Source organism: Bufo bufo, chromosome 1 (genome assembly GCF_905171765.1).
Source record: "Bufo bufo chromosome 1, aBufBuf1.1, whole genome shotgun sequence".
NCBI classification, from domain to species: Eukaryota; Metazoa; Chordata; class Amphibia; order Anura; family Bufonidae; genus Bufo; species Bufo bufo.
This window is the reverse complement of record NC_053389.1, coordinates 550095232-550114421: the sequence shown is the minus strand read 5'-3', so window position 1 is coordinate 550114421 and position 19190 is coordinate 550095232. Positions and strand designations below refer to the sequence as shown.

The 19190-nt window shown below is 38.2% G+C and overlaps 1 protein-coding gene across 2 annotated transcripts in view; it reads left to right on the top strand.

The window, feature by feature from the left end:
- RELN (reelin) overlaps positions 1-19190 on the top strand; it is an 841105-nt gene that overhangs the window by 338839 nt on the left and 483076 nt on the right. For both annotated transcript variants that reach the window (XM_040412563.1, XM_040412554.1), the window contains exons 9-10: positions 14176-14272; positions 16743-16983. In XM_040412563.1, the coding sequence (XP_040268497.1) occupies positions 14176-14272; positions 16743-16983 (338 nt within the window). The remainder of the gene's footprint in view (positions 1-14175; positions 14273-16742; positions 16984-19190) is intronic.

The following is a 19190-nucleotide window of genomic DNA, read 5'->3' as shown; positions in this document are numbered from 1 at the left end:
GATGTTATTTTGTAGTTCAAGTTCTTTCTTAGAGAAATCAGTATGATCCCTGAACTTAAGTGCTGTCTCTATTAGAGCGGTTTTTCTCTTTTCCAGCTGTTCAATATTAATTTTTTCTTGTTCCAGCAATAATTTCATGAATCTGACTGAGCTCGCTGTAGCTTCAATTTCCCATTTAATCAACAAATCAGGAGTACTAATGCGTGCCGCCGGTCGTATATAAATTCTAAGGCCACTTGGCACGATAGAATTTTTTATATAATTATCTAGAGATTGAATCTCCCACCAGGTTTTGATATATTCCTTATGGATATCATAGAGCTCTTTAAAAGTAGTTTTGATTGAGGGACTCGTTATACTAGATAGAGTTAATTCTTTGTCAGAAAAGATTTCACTAGCTTCTGTGAGCCATCTGTCTTCATTAGTTTGCGTACTTAAAAAGCCGGCCATCACATAGATATTATAACAATTAGATGATTGATAAATATTTCTCGTGATTTTATAAATTTGTATTCACAGGTTTGAACATAATCCTGTTCATGGGATTCTATAGTAGAAATCGGTTGTCAACTTGAGAGTTCACAGCAAAACCATCATTCTAAAATATAACTTTTAATAATAATATATAAAATAGTCAATACATCCCTCTAATATAATTTGATAATAAATGATAAAGCGAAAAAGGAAAATAAATCAAAAACTAGGGTCAGGTTGGTGTTAGCAATAGATTAGTAGATGTTAGTAGAACCTACTAAGGGGTTATAGCCCTACTTCTGGCCCTAGTGTAGTGGCCCTGCCTAATTACGGAATAGCCGCCCCGATAGGGGCGATCCCGTTGCTCGTGCCTCCTATTGTCCCTGGTAGGCCCTATCGTGGGGTGATTACCTGTATAATGGGGGACCCTATAGGATGACCTGGGCTAATCTACACACAGAAAATAAATTATTATTGTAAAACATATATATACCCAAGATGGGTGATGAACAACCTAAGTGTCAAGTTGATATAAGAGAAATTAATAAATAATAAGAGTGAAATGTCCAATTGTCCCTACGCGTTTCGCCTGGTTGGTGTCAGGCTCATCAGGGGACATATTTGACAAGGAGTACCTATCACCAAGAAGTCTTACAAATATTAATACATATATATAAATTTCTTTTCTTTTTATTTTTCCTTTAGAGATACACGAACAAATATCCGAATCTAGAATCAGATAGACCAAAAGTTAGGAATAGTAGTGATCAATCAATTCAATGAGATTATCAAACTACTTGTGGGTAGGCCAATAGCTAGAGATAATGAAGTTACTGATCAATCAATTCAATAAGATTATCATAAAACTGATTATTAACAGCAGGTAGTCAGTAAAGGAGTGTGAATAGGAGTTTTCAATAATGATAGTGATAGAAAAAACACCCAAAATATTCACACATCTCCCGCTTAACGATATAGCCAGACTGGGATAAACCAAATCATATATCTAGGTATCAAATCCTCAGTCAAACCCAATAAGAACTATGCCTATAAATTATAGCCCCATCACAACATTAGGACATCGTGCCTCTGACAGATGTCAAATAGGACACATAAATACATTTGTCAATTATAGCAACAAGATGTTAGCTATATAATCGGCTCAAATGATGGCAGCCGATATGTATCAAGGTTACAAACATAAAGTACCACCAATCGCTATGTGATATCAAGCAGTAGCGGATAGGATCCGCCGATAATACTTGCATGCCCTTATGTGACTTAGATAGATAAGTGGTGGTGTCCGTAGATGTTGATACCAGTATTGACAACGAGGTGACCCAGAGTGGTGGCGTCCGGCAGATGAGCGGCGAGGTTATGCCGCCGTGTCCGCTTTTTAAAGCCATGACTTCCGGGTATCGGATCATGTGACTAGCTCACCTGATCATGATGTCGGAGAGCGTCCGACGTCAGACGCAAGCACCCAGCTCTCAGTGGAGCATGGGAGGAATAACGTCTGACGTCAGGTGCATCAATTGACCTCTATGCGTCTGTTGTTACTTCCGGGTATACGGTGACAGGGGGTCCCATGTGATCGCGATGTCAGGTGACGTATAACGTCACATGCTGGTACATGATCAAAACAATAGCGTGTAACAAGGTCTGCACCGTAGTGACCGCTTTATCGATCATGCGATTTATCTTATACAGCCGGTCACATGCTTATTAGATAGGGCCCCTAGTAAAATCTAATAGTTATTTATCGATACATAGAGGATGCTCAATGTGTAAAACTAGTATATGGGTGGCATCAAGTGTTATTCCTAACCATATGGATATACTGAGAAATGAGTAAGTAGATGTCAATGACAACCACATAGATGTAATATCATATGACAGTAGTCCATTCATAATTATCAGGTAATAATATTTTAGGCTGATAAATTAATAATAATATCCCATTTTGATAGAATAATTATAGGGTGATTGACATAAAATATATAGTTTTGGCATAACCTCGCCGCTCATCTGCCGGACGCCACCACTCTGGGTCACCTCGTTGTCAATACTGGTATCAACATCTACGGACACCACCACTTATCTATCTAAGTCACATAAGGGCATGCAAGTATTATCGGCGGATCCTATCCGCTACTGCTTGATATCACATAGCGATTGGTGGTACTTTATGTTTGTAACCTTGATACATATCGGCTGCCATCATTTGAGCCGATTATATAGCTAACATCTTGTTGCTATAATTGACAAATGTATTTATGTGTCCTATTTGACATCTGTCAGAGGCACGATGTCCTAATGTTGTGATGGGGCTATAATTTATAGGCATAGTTCTTATTGGGTTTGACTGAGGATTTGATACCTAGATATATGATTTGGTTTATCCCAGTCTGGCTATATCGTTAAGCGGGAGATGTGTGAATATTTTGGGTGTTTTTTCTATCACTATCATTATTGAAAACTCCTATTCACACTCCTTTACTGACTACCTGCTGTTAATAATCAGTTTTATGATAATCTTATTGAATTGATTGATCAGTAACTTCATTATCTCTAGCTATTGGCCTACCCACAAGTAGTTTGATAATCTCATTGAATTGATTGATCACTACTATTCCTAACTTTTGGTCTATCTGATTCTAGATTCGGATATTTGTTCGTGTATCTCTAAAGGAAAAATAAAAAGAAAAGAAATTTATATATATGTATTAATATTTGTAAGACTTCTTGGTGATAGGTACTCCTTGTCAAATATGTCCCCTGATGAGCCTGACACCAACCAGGCGAAACGCGTAGGGACAATTGGACATTTCACTCTTATTATTTATTAATTTCTCTTATATCAACTTGACACTTAGGTTGTTCATCACCCATCTTGGGTATATATATGTTTTACAATAATAATTTATTTTCTGTGTGTAGATTAGCCCAGGTCATCCTATAGGGTCCCCCATTATACAGGTAATCACCCCACGATAGGGCCTACCAGGGACAATAGGAGGCACGAGCAACGGGATCGCCCCTATCGGGGCGGCTATTCCGTAATTAGGCAGGGCCACTACACTAGGGCCAGAAGTAGGGCTATAACCCCTTAGTAGGTTCTACTAACATCTACTAATCTATTGCTAACACCAACCTGACCCTAGTTTTTGATTTATTTTCCTTTTTCGCTTTATCATTTATTATCAAATTATATTAGAGGGATGTATTGACTATTTTATATATTATTATTAAAAGTTATATTTTAGAATGATGGTTTTGCTGTGAACTCTCAAGTTGACAACCGATTTCTACTATAGAATCCCATGAACAGGATTATGTTCAAACCTGTGAATACAAATTTATAAAATCACGAGAAATATTTATCAATCATCTAATTGTTATAATATCTATGTGATGGCCGGCTTTTTAAGTACGCAAACTAATGAAGACAGATGGCTCACAGAAGCTAGTGAAATCTTTTCTGACAAAGAATTAACTCTATCTAGTATAACGAGTCCCTCAATCAAAACTACTTTTAAAGAGCTCTATGATATCCATAAGGAATATATCAAAACCTGGTGGGAGATTCAATCTCTAGATAATTATATAAAAAATTCTATCGTGCCAAGTGGCCTTAGAATTTATATACGACCGGCGGCACGCATTAGTACTCCTGATTTGTTGATTAAATGGGAAATTGAAGCTACAGCGAGCTCAGTCAGATTCATGAAATTATTGCTGGAACAAGAAAAAATTAATATTGAACAGCTGGAAAAGAGAAAAACCGCTCTAATAGAGACAGCACTTAAGTTCAGGGATCATACTGATTTCTCTAAGAAAGAACTTGAACTACAAAATAACATCGAAAAATTCAGAACTGGTCTAGTGGAAAGAAAACATAGACAATTCACTAACGATCTAACTGAATTTAGAAACAATACAGCATATATCACTACGGGAGCTGGCCAAAGGGGTTCTAATACTGATACATCAGCTTCTGAGCTAGAGAGTTCGGATCCTGAGTCCTCCTCCTATAGACCACAATTCCCAAATCCAAGATCTAATTGGAGAGGTAGAGGCCGTTATAGGGGACGTAATAGGTATTCAGCCCCCAGGTCAAATTGGAGGAACGAATCTTTTTCAGGTGGTTACCCGTCTAGATCATGGGGACCCCGAAACAGAGGAGGATCAGGAGACAGGGAAAGGACAAGCCAGGAACAACCAGAACAGGTTGGATTTACATCTGGGCCCTCCTCCTCATATACTCAGGTACCTCCCCCCACGACTACATCTGCCGTTTTTTTAGATCAAACTCAACCGAACACCTATATGTTAAGGGACCGTCAACCAGTCCAACCACATGTCAGCAAAAAGTAGATTGGTCATCCACTAATGACACTCAAATTTTAAACTTATCGGGTCTAATTCTGTCGGAAAATGAGATGTCCATTTTGAGAAAGGGACTCACTTATGTACCAACTACTAGATTTAACTGCTTCGACTGGATTAAGGATTTACAACTCTTTGCCAGGAAATTACGTTGGCACAAAATCTTTGTTTCCTCAGACAAAAAGAGGTGTCAGGAGTTAGGGGTAGAAATAAGTGACCTTGAGGGCATTGACACTCTTGTACACCTCCTAGAGGAAGGAGAAAGACCTAAAGGTCAGGGCCCCTTTACCACCTTGAGAAGCAAAAGTGTTAAGATGCCACCCAAAACATTAAATGACGCTAATATAGATATTTTTGTTAAATCGGTCACACGAGATCTTGAAAAAATAGTTGACACTAACTCTGCTAAAAACTATACCTCGGCAGAAATGACTGCTCTACAGGACCTGAGTAGGAATAGGGATATCATTATCAAATCATCGGACAAGGGGGGGAATATTGTTATTCTCTCACTACAACAATATAGAGACATGTGCCTCTCCCTGGTCTTAGATAAAAATAATTATATAGTTTTAAAGGGGGATCCAACCGTTAAATTCCAGACAGAACTACTCCAGATTTTACAAGATGGCCTAGAAACTAGATGTATTGACCGGAAAGAATTTGAATATTTGTTATCTACCACCCCAAAAACAGCAACTTTCTATGGGCTTCCAAAAATACACAAGGGCATTAGCCCCTTGAAGGGTAGACCCATAGTCTCTGGGATTGAGAGTCTTACCCATCATGCTGGTATATATATTGATAAAATCTTACGTCCCTTTGTATCCACACTTCCCTCCTATCTACGGGACACGACTGATTTACTGCAAAGAGTTGAGGGTGTTACTATAGAACATGATAGCTGGTTTGCTTCTATAGATGTTGAAGCGCTATACACCTCTATCCCTCATGACAAGGGCTTATCAGCAGTTAAATACTTCCTGGATTCCAGATCTGTGGACTTACACCAACATAATTTATTTACCCTTCAGCTGGTTAATTTCATTCTGACACACAACTACTTTATTTTTGAGGACCGTTTCTACCACCAGCTCAGGGGTACTGCGATGGGTAGCCCTTGTGCACCGACGTATGCCAACTTACTCCTGGGCTGGTGGGAGGATACAGTTGTGTTCACCGAATCTATGATATCTTGGACCAGATACATCACACTCTGGTCCAGATTCATAGACGATATCTTTCTTCTATGGTCTGGGACAGCTAGTGAATTTCAGCAATTTATGGATACACTAAACTCCAACCATATTGGATTGTTCTTTACTTGTGAAATACATCATAATACCATCAACTTTTTGGATGTATGTCTAGAAAGAGACGAGTACAACTGTATCAAGACGACCCTGTTTAGAAAAAAGACCTCTACCAATAGTCTTTTACGATGGGAGAGTTACCATCCCATCCCCCTGAAAAGAGATATCCCGAAGGGTCAGTTCTTGAGAGTTCGTAGAAATTGTTCAGACAATAAGAGTTTCAAACATGAAGCATCCAAACTCTTTGACCGGTTTAAACAGAGGGGTTATCCCAGTGCATGTCTATATCAAGCATGGGATTGGGCTGAATCAAGGGATCGTACTGCCTTGTTACGTCCAAAAATTAAAACAACAAGTCCACAAGACCCAATAAGAATTGTGGGTACCTTTGATTCAGAATCCCAGCAGGTTCGGGACATTCTGAACCGCTATTGGTCTCTGTTAAAGACAGATCCTGATTTAACAAAAGTGGTGTCTGAAAATCCAGCTATAACCTATAGACGTGGGCGCAATGTTGGCGACACGTTAGTCCACAGTCACTTTGAGCCCCCAGACAAGAACACTTGGTTGTCTAATAGACAGACGGGCACATACAAGTGTGGCAAATGTAAAGCCTGTACGTATATAGCCGTGGGTAACACCTTCTCCAACAGTATGGGAAATCGAACCTTTTATGCCCGCTGTTTTGCCAATTGTAATACCTCTGGGGTTATATACATGGCTCAATGTGACTGTGGACTGAAGTATATAGGCAAGACCAAAAGGATTTTCAAAAAACGTATCCTAGAACACATCGGGGATATCCGTAATAAACGGGATAAACCCGTTTCAAGACATATATGGAGTAGACATGCAGGATCTGACAAAACTTTACATTTCTCTATGATAGAGGTAATTAAAATGTCTAAAAGAGGTGGTGACTTGGATAGATTGTTAAAACAAAAAGAATCAAGGTGGATCTTTAGGCTAAATACTGTCATACCAATTGGTCTAAATGAATCAATAGATTTTGCGTGTTTTATTTAAGTCGTCCTATCTATCTTATAGGATCATCATATCCTTTATATCATAATAAATTTTGAAATAGGGGGGACTAATCTTTTTATATAATCACCCCAAAACTATATATTTTATGTCAATCACCCTATAATTATTCTATCAAAATGGGATATTATTATTAATTTATCAGCCTAAAATATTATTACCTGATAATTATGAATGGACTACTGTCATATGATATTACATCTATGTGGTTGTCATTGACATCTACTTACTCATTTCTCAGTATATCCATATGGTTAGGAATAACACTTGATGCCACCCATATACTAGTTTTACACATTGAGCATCCTCTATGTATCGATAAATAACTATTAGATTTTACTAGGGGCCCTATCTAATAAGCATGTGACCGGCTGTATAAGATAAATCGCATGATCGATAAAGCGGTCACTACGGTGCAGACCTTGTTACACGCTATTGTTTTGATCATGTACCAGCATGTGACGTTATACGTCACCTGACATCGCGATCACATGGGACCCCCTGTCACCGTATACCCGGAAGTAACAACAGACGCATAGAGGTCAATTGATGCACCTGACGTCAGACGTTATTCCTCCCATGCTCCACTGAGAGCTGGGTGCTTGCGTCTGACGTCGGACGCTCTCCGACATCATGATCAGGTGAGCTAGTCACATGATCCGATACCCGGAAGTCATGGCTTTAAAAAGCGGACACGGCGGCATAACCTCGCCGCTCATCTGCCGGACGCCACCACTCTGGGTCACCTCGTTGTCAATACTGGTATCAACATCTACGGACACCACCACTTATCTATCTAAGTCACATAAGGGCATGCAAGTATTATCGGCGGATCCTATCCGCTACTGCTTGATATCACATAGCGATTGGTGGTACTTTATGTTTGTAACCTTGATACATATCGGCTGCCATCATTTGAGCCGATTATATAGCTAACATCTTGTTGCTATAATTGACAAATGTATTTATGTGTCCTATTTGACATCTGTCAGAGGCACGATGTCCTAATGTTGTGATGGGGCTATAATTTATAGGCATAGTTCTTATTGGGTTTGACTGAGGATTTGATACCTAGATATATGATTTGGTTTATCCCAGTCTGGCTATATCGTTAAGCGGGAGATGTGTGAATATTTTGGGTGTTTTTTCTATCACTATCATTATTGAAAACTCCTATTCACACTCCTTTACTGACTACCTGCTGTTAATAATCAGTTTTATGATAATCTTATTGAATTGATTGATCAGTAACTTCATTATCTCTAGCTATTGGCCTACCCACAAGTAGTTTGATAATCTCATTGAATTGATTGATCACTACTATTCCTAACTTTTGGTCTATCTGATTCTAGATTCGGATATTTGTTCGTGTATCTCTAAAGGAAAAATAAAAAGAAAAGAAATTTATATATATGTATTAATATTTGTAAGACTTCTTGGTGATAGGTACTCCTTGTCAAATATGTCCCCTGATGAGCCTGACACCAACCAGGCGAAACGCGTAGGGACAATTGGACATTTCACTCTTATTATTTATTAATTTCTCTTATATCAACTTGACACTTAGGTTGTTCATCACCCATCTTGGGTATATATATGTTTTACAATAATAATTTATTTTCTGTGTGTAGATTAGCCCAGGTCATCCTATAGGGTCCCCCATTATACAGGTAATCACCCCACGATAGGGCCTACCAGGGACAATAGGAGGCACGAGCAACGGGATCGCCCCTATCGGGGCGGCTATTCCGTAATTAGGCAGGGCCACTACACTAGGGCCAGAAGTAGGGCTATAACCCCTTAGTGTGATCAGTTTTGATCACTTACAGATACTATAAAAGTACAAAAGCTGATTAGCGATACGCTAATCAGCGAATCAGTGACTGTGGTGCGGTGGGATGGGCGCTAACCGATGCTAACTACCTAACCAAGGGGCCTAAACTATCCTAAAACCTATCAGTCAATACCAGTGGGGAAAAAAAGTGACCGTTTACACTGATCACTTTTTTCCCTTTCACTAGGTGATTGACAGGGGCGATCAAGGGGTGATCAAGGGGTTAATTGGGGTGATGGGGGGTGGTCTGGGGCTAAGTGTGGTGTTTGGTGGCTACTCACTGTGATGTGTGCTCCTCTGCTGGGACCAACCGACGAAAAGGACCAGCAGAGGAGCACAGAAGCCATTTAACACCTTATATTTATAAATACAAGGTGTTAGATGGCTTCTGATTAGATTTTTTGAAAATCGCCAGCCTGCCAGCAACGATCATTGGCTGACAGGCTGGTGACAAAATACTCCTTTAACTTTTGCCGGCTTGCGATGCGCATGCGCGGGCCGGCTCTGACCAAAATCTCGCGTCTCGCGAGATGACGCACGGATGCGTCCCGGAGGAATGAATCGACCGCCGCCAGGACGCATCCGTGCGTTAGGCGGTCGGAAAGGAGTTAAAGGGCATCTGTCAACAGATTTATACTTATGAATCTTGCTGACCTGTTGCAATGGGAGCATTGCCATTACACCTAGACGCTCTGCTCGGTTTGCAAATGCTGCACTCTCTGCACAGGGCCAGGTAGTGAAAACGCCATCATACCTGGCCCTGTCAATCAAAGTGGAGAGGACGTGGCAGTTGCAGAGCATGCAGAGTCTCTGGGTATAACGGTAACTCCCCTGTAGCTCCTAGAGGCTCATTTGCATATTTTAAAACATATTTTTTCTCAGCAATACAGGCACATATAAACATGGGACCAACACAGATGTCTTCAGGTGCCAAGCGCACATGCAACAGGTCTGCCAGCTTCATAGGTATAAATCTGCTAACAGATGCCCTTTAAGGCCTCCTGCACACAACCGTTTCCCCCCCCCCCCCCGTTTACTGTCCGTTTTTTGCGTTCCGTATACGGTCTGTATACGGTCCGTATACGGAACCATCCATTTCAATGGTTCTGCAAAAAAAACGGAATGTACTCCGTATGCATTCCGTTTCCGTATTTCCGTTTTTCCGTTCCGTTTAAAGATAGAACATGTCCTATTATTGCCCGCAAATCACGTTCTGTGGCTCCATTCAAGTCAATGGGTCCGCGAAAAAAAACTGAACACATACGGAAATGCATCCGTATGTCTTCCGTTTCCGTTCCGTTTTTTGCGGAACCATCTATTAAAAATGTTATGCCCAGCCCAATTTTATCTATGTAATTACTGTATACTGTATATGCCGAACGGAAAAACGGAACAGAAACGGAAACACAACGGAAACAAAAAATGGAACAACGGATCCGTGAAAAAGGACCGCAAAACACTGAAAAAGCCACACGGTCGTGTGCAGGAGGCCTAAGGGTTTGAAGGGAATGGCTGATGAGATCGCAAGAACAAGGGAGCAGTTCAGTTGCTATGACATCCGGGAGCCTTGTGAGGACAGGGCTCAGTACTAACAGCAATTTAACATAGACTGCAATGGTAATAAAATATATTTTAAAAAACATAGAATTACAATTTCAAGTCACTACCCTTTTCATTTTACATATAAAAATGAATAAATAAGAAAAAATACATAATTGGCATCACCGTGTCTGAAAATGCCTACTTAAAATATAAAAATTGGGTTTTTTTTAAGATTAAAAGGAGATTTGTAACATGGAATTGGAAGGAAATGCCCAAGATTTGTCACAGCCAGGTTAAATACTGGGAAAAATTTCTCACATGGTGGAGCACATATATGTTATATTGTACATTTCATAGTCTTTTTAATACTGTAAAAACAATCTCTAAATGCTTTTTACATGTGTTCCACAATGGGCTGTTGTGATGTGCAATGTGCTGTTTTTATTTTATTTTAGGGGGATGGGTTAAATTATATAAAAATAATAAAATGTTGCACAATGTTACACTTATGTGTTTTAGTTACCGAATGCGTTGCTTGAAATAACTAATAGTTAACTAATGGTGGTTTAGCAGTAATGCAGAATTTTGCTAATTAAAATAGCAGGAGATGTCTTAATCTTCCTCATTATGTGACTATTCATTCTGCTGTATAGAATCATGTACAGTTTCATCATTCATGCTGTATGAATGTATTTGATGAACTAAAGATGAGGTTGATTGGTTCTGAACATGACTCTTCTAAGTAATATAAATGAATATGATTAAAATTTGGAGCCCTGGTGTGGAGAATGGTACAAATATGGACGGCAGATGTTCATTTACTGGAACACAAACAGTGGAAGCAGATGGGCTCAAAATAATAATAAATTGATATATCAACACAAACCTTAATTTATTGTGTTCAATATAAATACATATATATAATATTTCAGAGCACTATTTCCTGACTGTGATGTGATGTGATCTAATAGCTGTATATCTGTGACAGAAATGGGGCCTTTGTTAATGCCATGACTGAAATGACAACCCATTGGCACCCTCTAATTGCATTGTGTGGGTATCGACTTCTCTTTAACCCTTTGGAGGTTTTTTCCTTTTTGCGTTTTCATTTTTCTTCCATATCTTCCTTGAGACATAACTTTTTTTTTTTCACTCACATATCCATATGAGGGCTTATTTTTTGCAGGACAAGTTGTACTTTCTAATGCCACCATTTAATATGGCATACAATGTAGTGGGGGAAAAACCTCCACCGGTTTGCGAGTTTTGTCCCTACGGCATTCCCTTTGCGGCAAAACTGTCCTGTGCTCTTCATTCTCTGGGTCAGTACGATTACAACGATACCACATATACATGGGTTTTTATGTATAAATAGTGTAAAAATAAATTAAAACTTAAAAAAATTTATTTATTTTTTTATATCACCATATTCTGACCCCCAGAACTTTTTCTATAGTTATATCTACTGAGCTGTGTGGGGGCTAATTTTTTGCGGGACAATCTGTCGTTTTTATTGATACCATTTTGGAGTGTGTGTGACTTTTTGATCTCATTTTATAATTTTTTTTTGGGGTAAGAGAAGCAATGAAAAACACCATTCGCCGAAAAATATTTTATATTTTAATAGTACAAGCGTTTTAAGACATGGTGATGCCCATGATGTTTATATTTTTTTGTTATTTATGTATTTATTTTCTATTCTACAGAAAGGGGGTGATTAAAATTTTTATATATTTTGAATTTTTTACACATTTTTTAAGATTCATTTTTATTTAAACTTTTTTTATGTTTTTTTTTAAAACGTGTTTGAGGCTATAAGACTCTCTATTTTTTATTCTGTACCATCATGTTTCTTATAGATCTATGATGATACTAGAATTGCTCATTTCTTCTGTTGGCCGAGTTCAGTTCCAAGTGGTACCTTGGAACAGAACCTGAGTCCGGGAAATGTTTTTTTACAGTAAAAATTAATCTATGAATTTATTATGCAAAGTCACGCGAGACTTCACAAAGTAATAACTTCGGCTCGTCTGAGCCAATTCATTCTAATACTGTATGGAGCGCTTGCTCCGTACAGTATTGGACCAAAGTTTTATGCGAATCGACTTCAGATGTTTCATCTAAAGTCGATTCGCTCATTCCTGTCAGCAACAGAAAATGAGTAGTGAGAATCTTGCTATAATCAGTAATGCTTTAAAGGGGTTATCCAATGAAATGTTTTACTATGCAATGACAAGATTCTATCAAATATTATTAAATGAAATATTCATGAAATTAAAAAAAAGTTAGTTTTTTATGCCATTATATTTCTCTCACTAGTACTGCCCACTGTTGGCAATCCTTGTAGTCCACCTTCTCTTGCATTCAGAGGAGGGCTAATGTGCTCAGTAGCTTTCCTGCCCCCCCCCCCCCCCATGAGTGAGGGCTAGCGTAATGATCTTGTAGTGAAGCAGGTGAAGTGATCCAGACACCTTTTATTCATAAATCTCTACTTCAGTATATAGCTGAGAAGTACATTGAGGGGGCATTGCATGCCATATGGGTCTCTAGGCTTATATGTGAGGGACTATTTTCTATGCAGGGGAGGAAGAGGTTAAAAATTGCAATGCATTTTGGGAGACGCACATGCATCCACCCACAGAAAGGGAAGAAAGTCCTCATGAGATTTAAAAAAATAAATAAATAAATTGAGGTATAATACATTTAAGCAAAATGGATCAGTAACAACTGAACTGAAAGCTCAGGTTTGAATGAAATTATAGTTTTGCTTCAACCATAGATCACAATGCAGCGCATCTCTAAAACGGAACAAAAGTACGGTACATTTGAAAAGCATTGTCATTAACGTCTAGTTCTAGTAAAGCAGTACTTTACGAACTGTTGCTTGTTTATAATAGTGCCTTTCTGACCTTGAAAACATAATTATGCAAGCATCTGCCCTGTACCAATGCGATCCAGGATAAATGTTTATTATATTTTAACAAGGCGCCATCCAGTGAATAAAATGTGACTCGTTCTTAATAAATTACATCATATTTAAATGATAATATGATCAGTTTATGCAAATTCGTTTTTTTATTAGACCACTGTGTAATGTAATCTGTCTATACTGTTATTATCACATTGTTTCTCTGCTTTTAACCTTTTAATGCATTTACCGTACATGTTCAATATCTAGTTACTCTGTTTAAATGATGCCACGTGCTGTATATTTAAGGGTAGTATGAAGAAGTATATTGTATTGATTTTGCAGTAAGTAATATTTAGGTCATATGTTAGTAACATACACATCATTACAGAGTGCATATCATTCATACTGCTCCCCAGGGAAATCTAAAATATGTTACAGAGCTGAGCTGTGATTTATCACATTTGTATCAATCTTGGCATTTTAGGCATGGATAAATCTGTTGGTTATGTTCAGCAACAGCTCTTATGCCATTTCATTATTGATTTAGTAATTTAACGTATAAAAAATGGCATTGTGTGTAGGGGTTACTTGCCATTTGCGGTTATTAATAAAGTAGTGAATTGCTTTGTCACAGTGTAACCTTTTTTTAATGTGGTTTCATCTTACAGGGTCAGGTTTATGCCGATTCAGCTACTCTGATCCTGGTATTGTTGTTTCCTATGCCAAGAACAATGCTACCAACTGGATGCCACTAGAGAGAATCAGGTCTGTTCCTGTATATAACTGCATACTTTTATAATACTATTTTGAATACTTATATTTTGTTTACCTGATATGCATTTATACCTAAAATTCCATTACCTTACACTTTAAGTATGCAAGTACTTCAAATACTAAACCATACCACAATTATGGTGGTTTGACAGCCCAAATTTATTAATGTATCTGCGCCAAAAAGCTGAAATAAAGTGGCATAAAATGGCTCAACTTGGCACATTTAGGGTTTATAATTTCTTTCCAACATGCTCAAAAAGGGGTGGGCCTTGGTGAAAGGTAGGTGGGGCTTTGCATGAAAGAGGCGTGGCCTAAATGCACAAGTCTGTCTCAAAGTAAGCAAACAAATAATTGGTGTAGAGTCAGGAAAAATTGTCTATTCCTGCACCAGATTTATCTACCAATCTGAGCCACTGTGATAAATCTGTTGAGATTACGCCATTCATAGAATTATTAAATCTGGGGGGGTTTTGTAGTGGTTTATTTGTGTTTTTTCTCCCATTCTCCACTTTTTTGAAATCACAGCATACTCTGGGTGTGGCATTTTCAGGCAAGATGCAAGAAAAAATAACTTAAAAAAGCCTGCAGTGTGTTTTCTTTTTATAGAGGCAGAAATTCATGCCATAGGTCTCATCTTTTTGATTTGTGGGAACTTGTTATTTAAAAAGTTGCACAGTGGCGTTAATTAGCTTTACAGTTTCCAACATTTACAATTACTAAGCATTACTTAGCCATTTGTCTACTGGTGATTTGTGTGCTGCATTTGCTCAGGTGACCAAACAATATTTAGCTACATATAAGAGTACTATTCACATTAATGTGGTGGCCTTGTGGAAAAGCTAATACTCAACTTTTATTTTAACCGTAGTAAAATAGAGCACAATATTTTCAATAATATATCAATGCGTACAATAGTGCAGTTGGTTCCAGTGCCTGATAAAGGAAGGAACGGTCTTACTATCTCAGTTGTGCACAGTATTAGGGGGTCCCAAGTGACAGAGCCAGGTATCTTACCCTATTCACCCCTACTTTGCCTGAGCTGTTCTGTAGCGCTCATGGCGAGTGATCCGCTACCTGAGCGTTACAGAACAGCTCAGTAATAATTAGTATCACAACTACTGCAGTGTGTAACAGGTATCACTAGAGAAGACATCAGTATATTTTACAGGTATACAGGTATGCTCTCTGATTAATGGAGGGTGATGTTTTATAACATGTACAGAAGTCCATGTTACCCGCTCCCCTGGGGTTATGTACAGGGAGAGGAAGATCTAAGTCTCTTCTCTCTGCAGCATTTCACCTCCTTGCTGGCTGACTTAAAAGAAAAATGACGCTATATCTCAAACTATGTAGCAACTAGAGATATAAGCCTTTGTGGCAATTTTTTAGCAAGATCTTTTTTAGTAAAACTTGTGTCCTATAGTCTGAAACATGTGGTAATTATGTGGGGAACACATATATACTCCACACATTTAGGTTTGCTTGACCTGTTCTTTAGGATATAGTAAAATGGTATCATATTTAAATTTAACCAGTTACCACCACATGACTACATACATCGTGGCGGTAAGCTCTTATCTGTAAGCATTGGGTTATATTACGATTTTCTGGCACCCCGTGGTGCTGCAGATCTCTGGCTGTGACTGCGCTTTATTTCATAAAAAATAACTATATTTATTAGTTTTAGCACTTGTGTGTTTAAAATATACAAACGTACACACTTTTTTTTTCATAAAAAAGTCACTTTGACAGCGTTTCTAATGTTTTAGAATTGTACAACATCTGTACTGGTAGTACAGTCCAATAGAACCATCAATAGAAATGCGCTTTAGTCCTTTGAAGTCTTGCAGTAGGCCCAGACAGTAGATAAATTACACATATACTATCCATTTTCACAGTATAAACATACGGTAATGGTTTTAGAAAAGTTTTGTCTTGAAATCTTTTCTAACAGAAAAAAGAATTGATAAGAAAGGAAAAATATACTTTTTTGTCATCTAATAGCAGAAAAGAAATGTCTAAGGTGTCCTGTGAAAAATAATATCAAATACATGTAGTTTGGCTCAGAAATTAATTAGTTTTTTCTATTTAGATAGGCCCATTACTAAAACTCCAAAAATTGGTTTGGTAAGGAAGGTGGTGGCGGTAGGGTAAACACTCAAGTAATGAAGTGGTTAAAGGAGTTTACAAAGCTCACTTCAGAGAGGACTCGCCTATATCTAAAAAAAAAAATATATGTTTTGCAGCACACTAGTAAATATCCTAATTCTTAAGGTATTATCTTTAATCTATGTAGACTTAGATCTTTCAAAGCATGCACAGTGTCGTTTTTCCTTTTTTAAGTGTATTTTAAAATATCAGGTGTGAATCGTGTTAAAAATGTAATTTAATAGCATAGGGGTTTGCAATAAGTACTGTTTAATATAAAACATGTATTTACTTATTGTCTTCCTTCCTTCAGGGCTCCTTCAAATGTCAGTACAATCATCCACATTATCTACCTGCCTCACGAAGCCAAAGGGGACAATGTGTGGTTCCGGTGGGCACAAGAGCCCACACAGGCAGGAGATGTGTATGAGGCATGCTGGGCACTGGACAACATACTTATAATCAATGCTGCACATAAACAGGTTATATTAGAAGATAATCTTGATCCAATGGACACTGGAAATTGGCTTTTCTTTCCAGGAGCTACTGTCAAGGTATGTTGCATAAAATATTTTCTGAACAATTTTGGGAAGAGTAAATATTTTGTTAATTACTAGATATGAACACAACCCTTAAAATGTGAACCATATATTAGGGAATACTTTGTTCAGTTGGAACATTGAAAACAAGCATAAAAAATACAGCATGGTTTAATTTAATTATAAATACATTCACACCTTATTATAAAATGTCCTGGTTCAGACTGATCTTAGAATTTAAAACTTTCGTTTTATTAGAAAGTATAAATGTATTTATTATTTTATAATATTCTAGGCTGCTCAGACCCCCAGCAGTTAGCTGTAATATGTGAAGAAACCCAACAGAAAGTGTTCAGTTTGCCTACATTGTCACCACTGAGAAATGCACAGGTCTTGTTGAAATCACTAGGACATACAGTATGTATAATGTACAAACAGGCAAAGTCTTCCAGAGTCACACTCTTTGTAGATATTCTCTGGCCCAGGTAATGAGGGTCCTGAATGAGGGACGTCTTTGTACTTTTCAGTGATACCATTTTGAGGTGTGTATGACTTTTTAATCACTCTTTAGTACATTTTTTGTAAGAGGCGAAGCAACCAAAAAACAGTGAATCATCCATTTTGACTATTTTGTTCTGTTTCACCGCACACACACTCCGGCTCCCCTGGTGGAGATCTGACAGAAGCACGACCGGGAGCGTGCGCTCCCGGTTTTTATCTTCCCAGAGGCTGTGGTCACATTTGACCATGGCATCTGAAGATTTAAAAGTCTGCAATCAGTGGTACCACTGGTGGCAGACATTAGCCCCAGATGCATGCTGTTTAAAACAACAGCCATCCGGCAGCAATGGCGCTCGTTGTATGGGCATGAGCAGGCGCTATATTTACAGTCACAACCGCCAATGTATATATACGTAAGACGGTCAGAAACGGGTTAATGAACTGAACAGTGGTTAATCATGTAAATTTAGTGTATATTTAACTATTAATTGGTGACTTGCAGTGCTGTGGGGGTAAGAGGATGACATCAAGTGAATAGACAAGAGGCTACAATAGACAAAGCACAACATAGTGTAATGCTGTATTTTATAAGAGCAGACAACCATTTAAAGTTATAAATTAAAGGAGTTGCCCAGCCAAAAATACAAATTATGTAGAGGAAGACGGGTGAGTAAAAAAAAGGCATCCCTCACCTTTAAAAAGTACCATTGTGCCATAATTGCCATTCCATCCATTTCCAGTTCTCCTCACATTTATGCGACTGCTGCAGTCAATCAAATGCCTCAGTGGTCACAGTCTACTTTATGTTTGTATCATTTGGTAAATTGTAAATGTCATTTTATTTTTTTAGGATATTAGAAGGCTCAGAATTTTAGAAGCAATTTTAAAAAAAATTAAGAAAATTTCCAACACCAACTTTTTTTAAGGACCAATTCAGTTATGAAGTCACTTTGTGGGGCTTAATAATAGAAACCACCCATAAATTACCCCATTTTAGAAACTACACCCCTTAAATTATTCAAAACTGATTTTAGAAACAGTTTTAACCTTTAGGTGTTCCACAGAAATTAAAGCAAAATTGGTCTCCTTAACCACTTCCCGACCGCTCATTGACTATAAGCGTCCTGGGCAGTCGGGTTTATCTCTGAATGGACGTTCTGGAAAGTCCTTTCAGAGATGGCAGCTGCACGCTAATCGTGCAGCTTCCAAGCGGGGGGCCCGCTGTCAATGACAGCAGGGCACTCCAGGGAGAAGGCAGGGACCGTTCATGCGTGTCCCTGCCTTCTAGATCGCTGTATACACAGCACTCAATGAGCACTGCCGCTTCCTGTCCAAGCCCGGTGATCATGTGACTGCCGGAGCTGGGGGAGTACAGGAGCTGTGGGGTCTTTCATAAACCACGATCAGCCATGCACTAAGGCTGTACAGCTCTGTATTCTGCTGTACAGTCTCTCTGGGGGTGTATTTACCAAGTAACTGGGGTAAAATAAAAAAATTGAATAAAATAAAAAGTGTTTTAAAAAAAAAAAAAAAAAAAGTTTCACATAAAAATAAAAATACTCCCCCAAATCTGGTATTTAAAAAATGTTAAAAATAGAAGAAGAAAAAATGAAAAAAGAGACACATTTGGTGTCACCACATCTCCAACGACTGACTCTAAAATAATATCATATGATCTACCCCATCAGGTGAATGCCATAAAAAATTAAAAAAATAAAGAT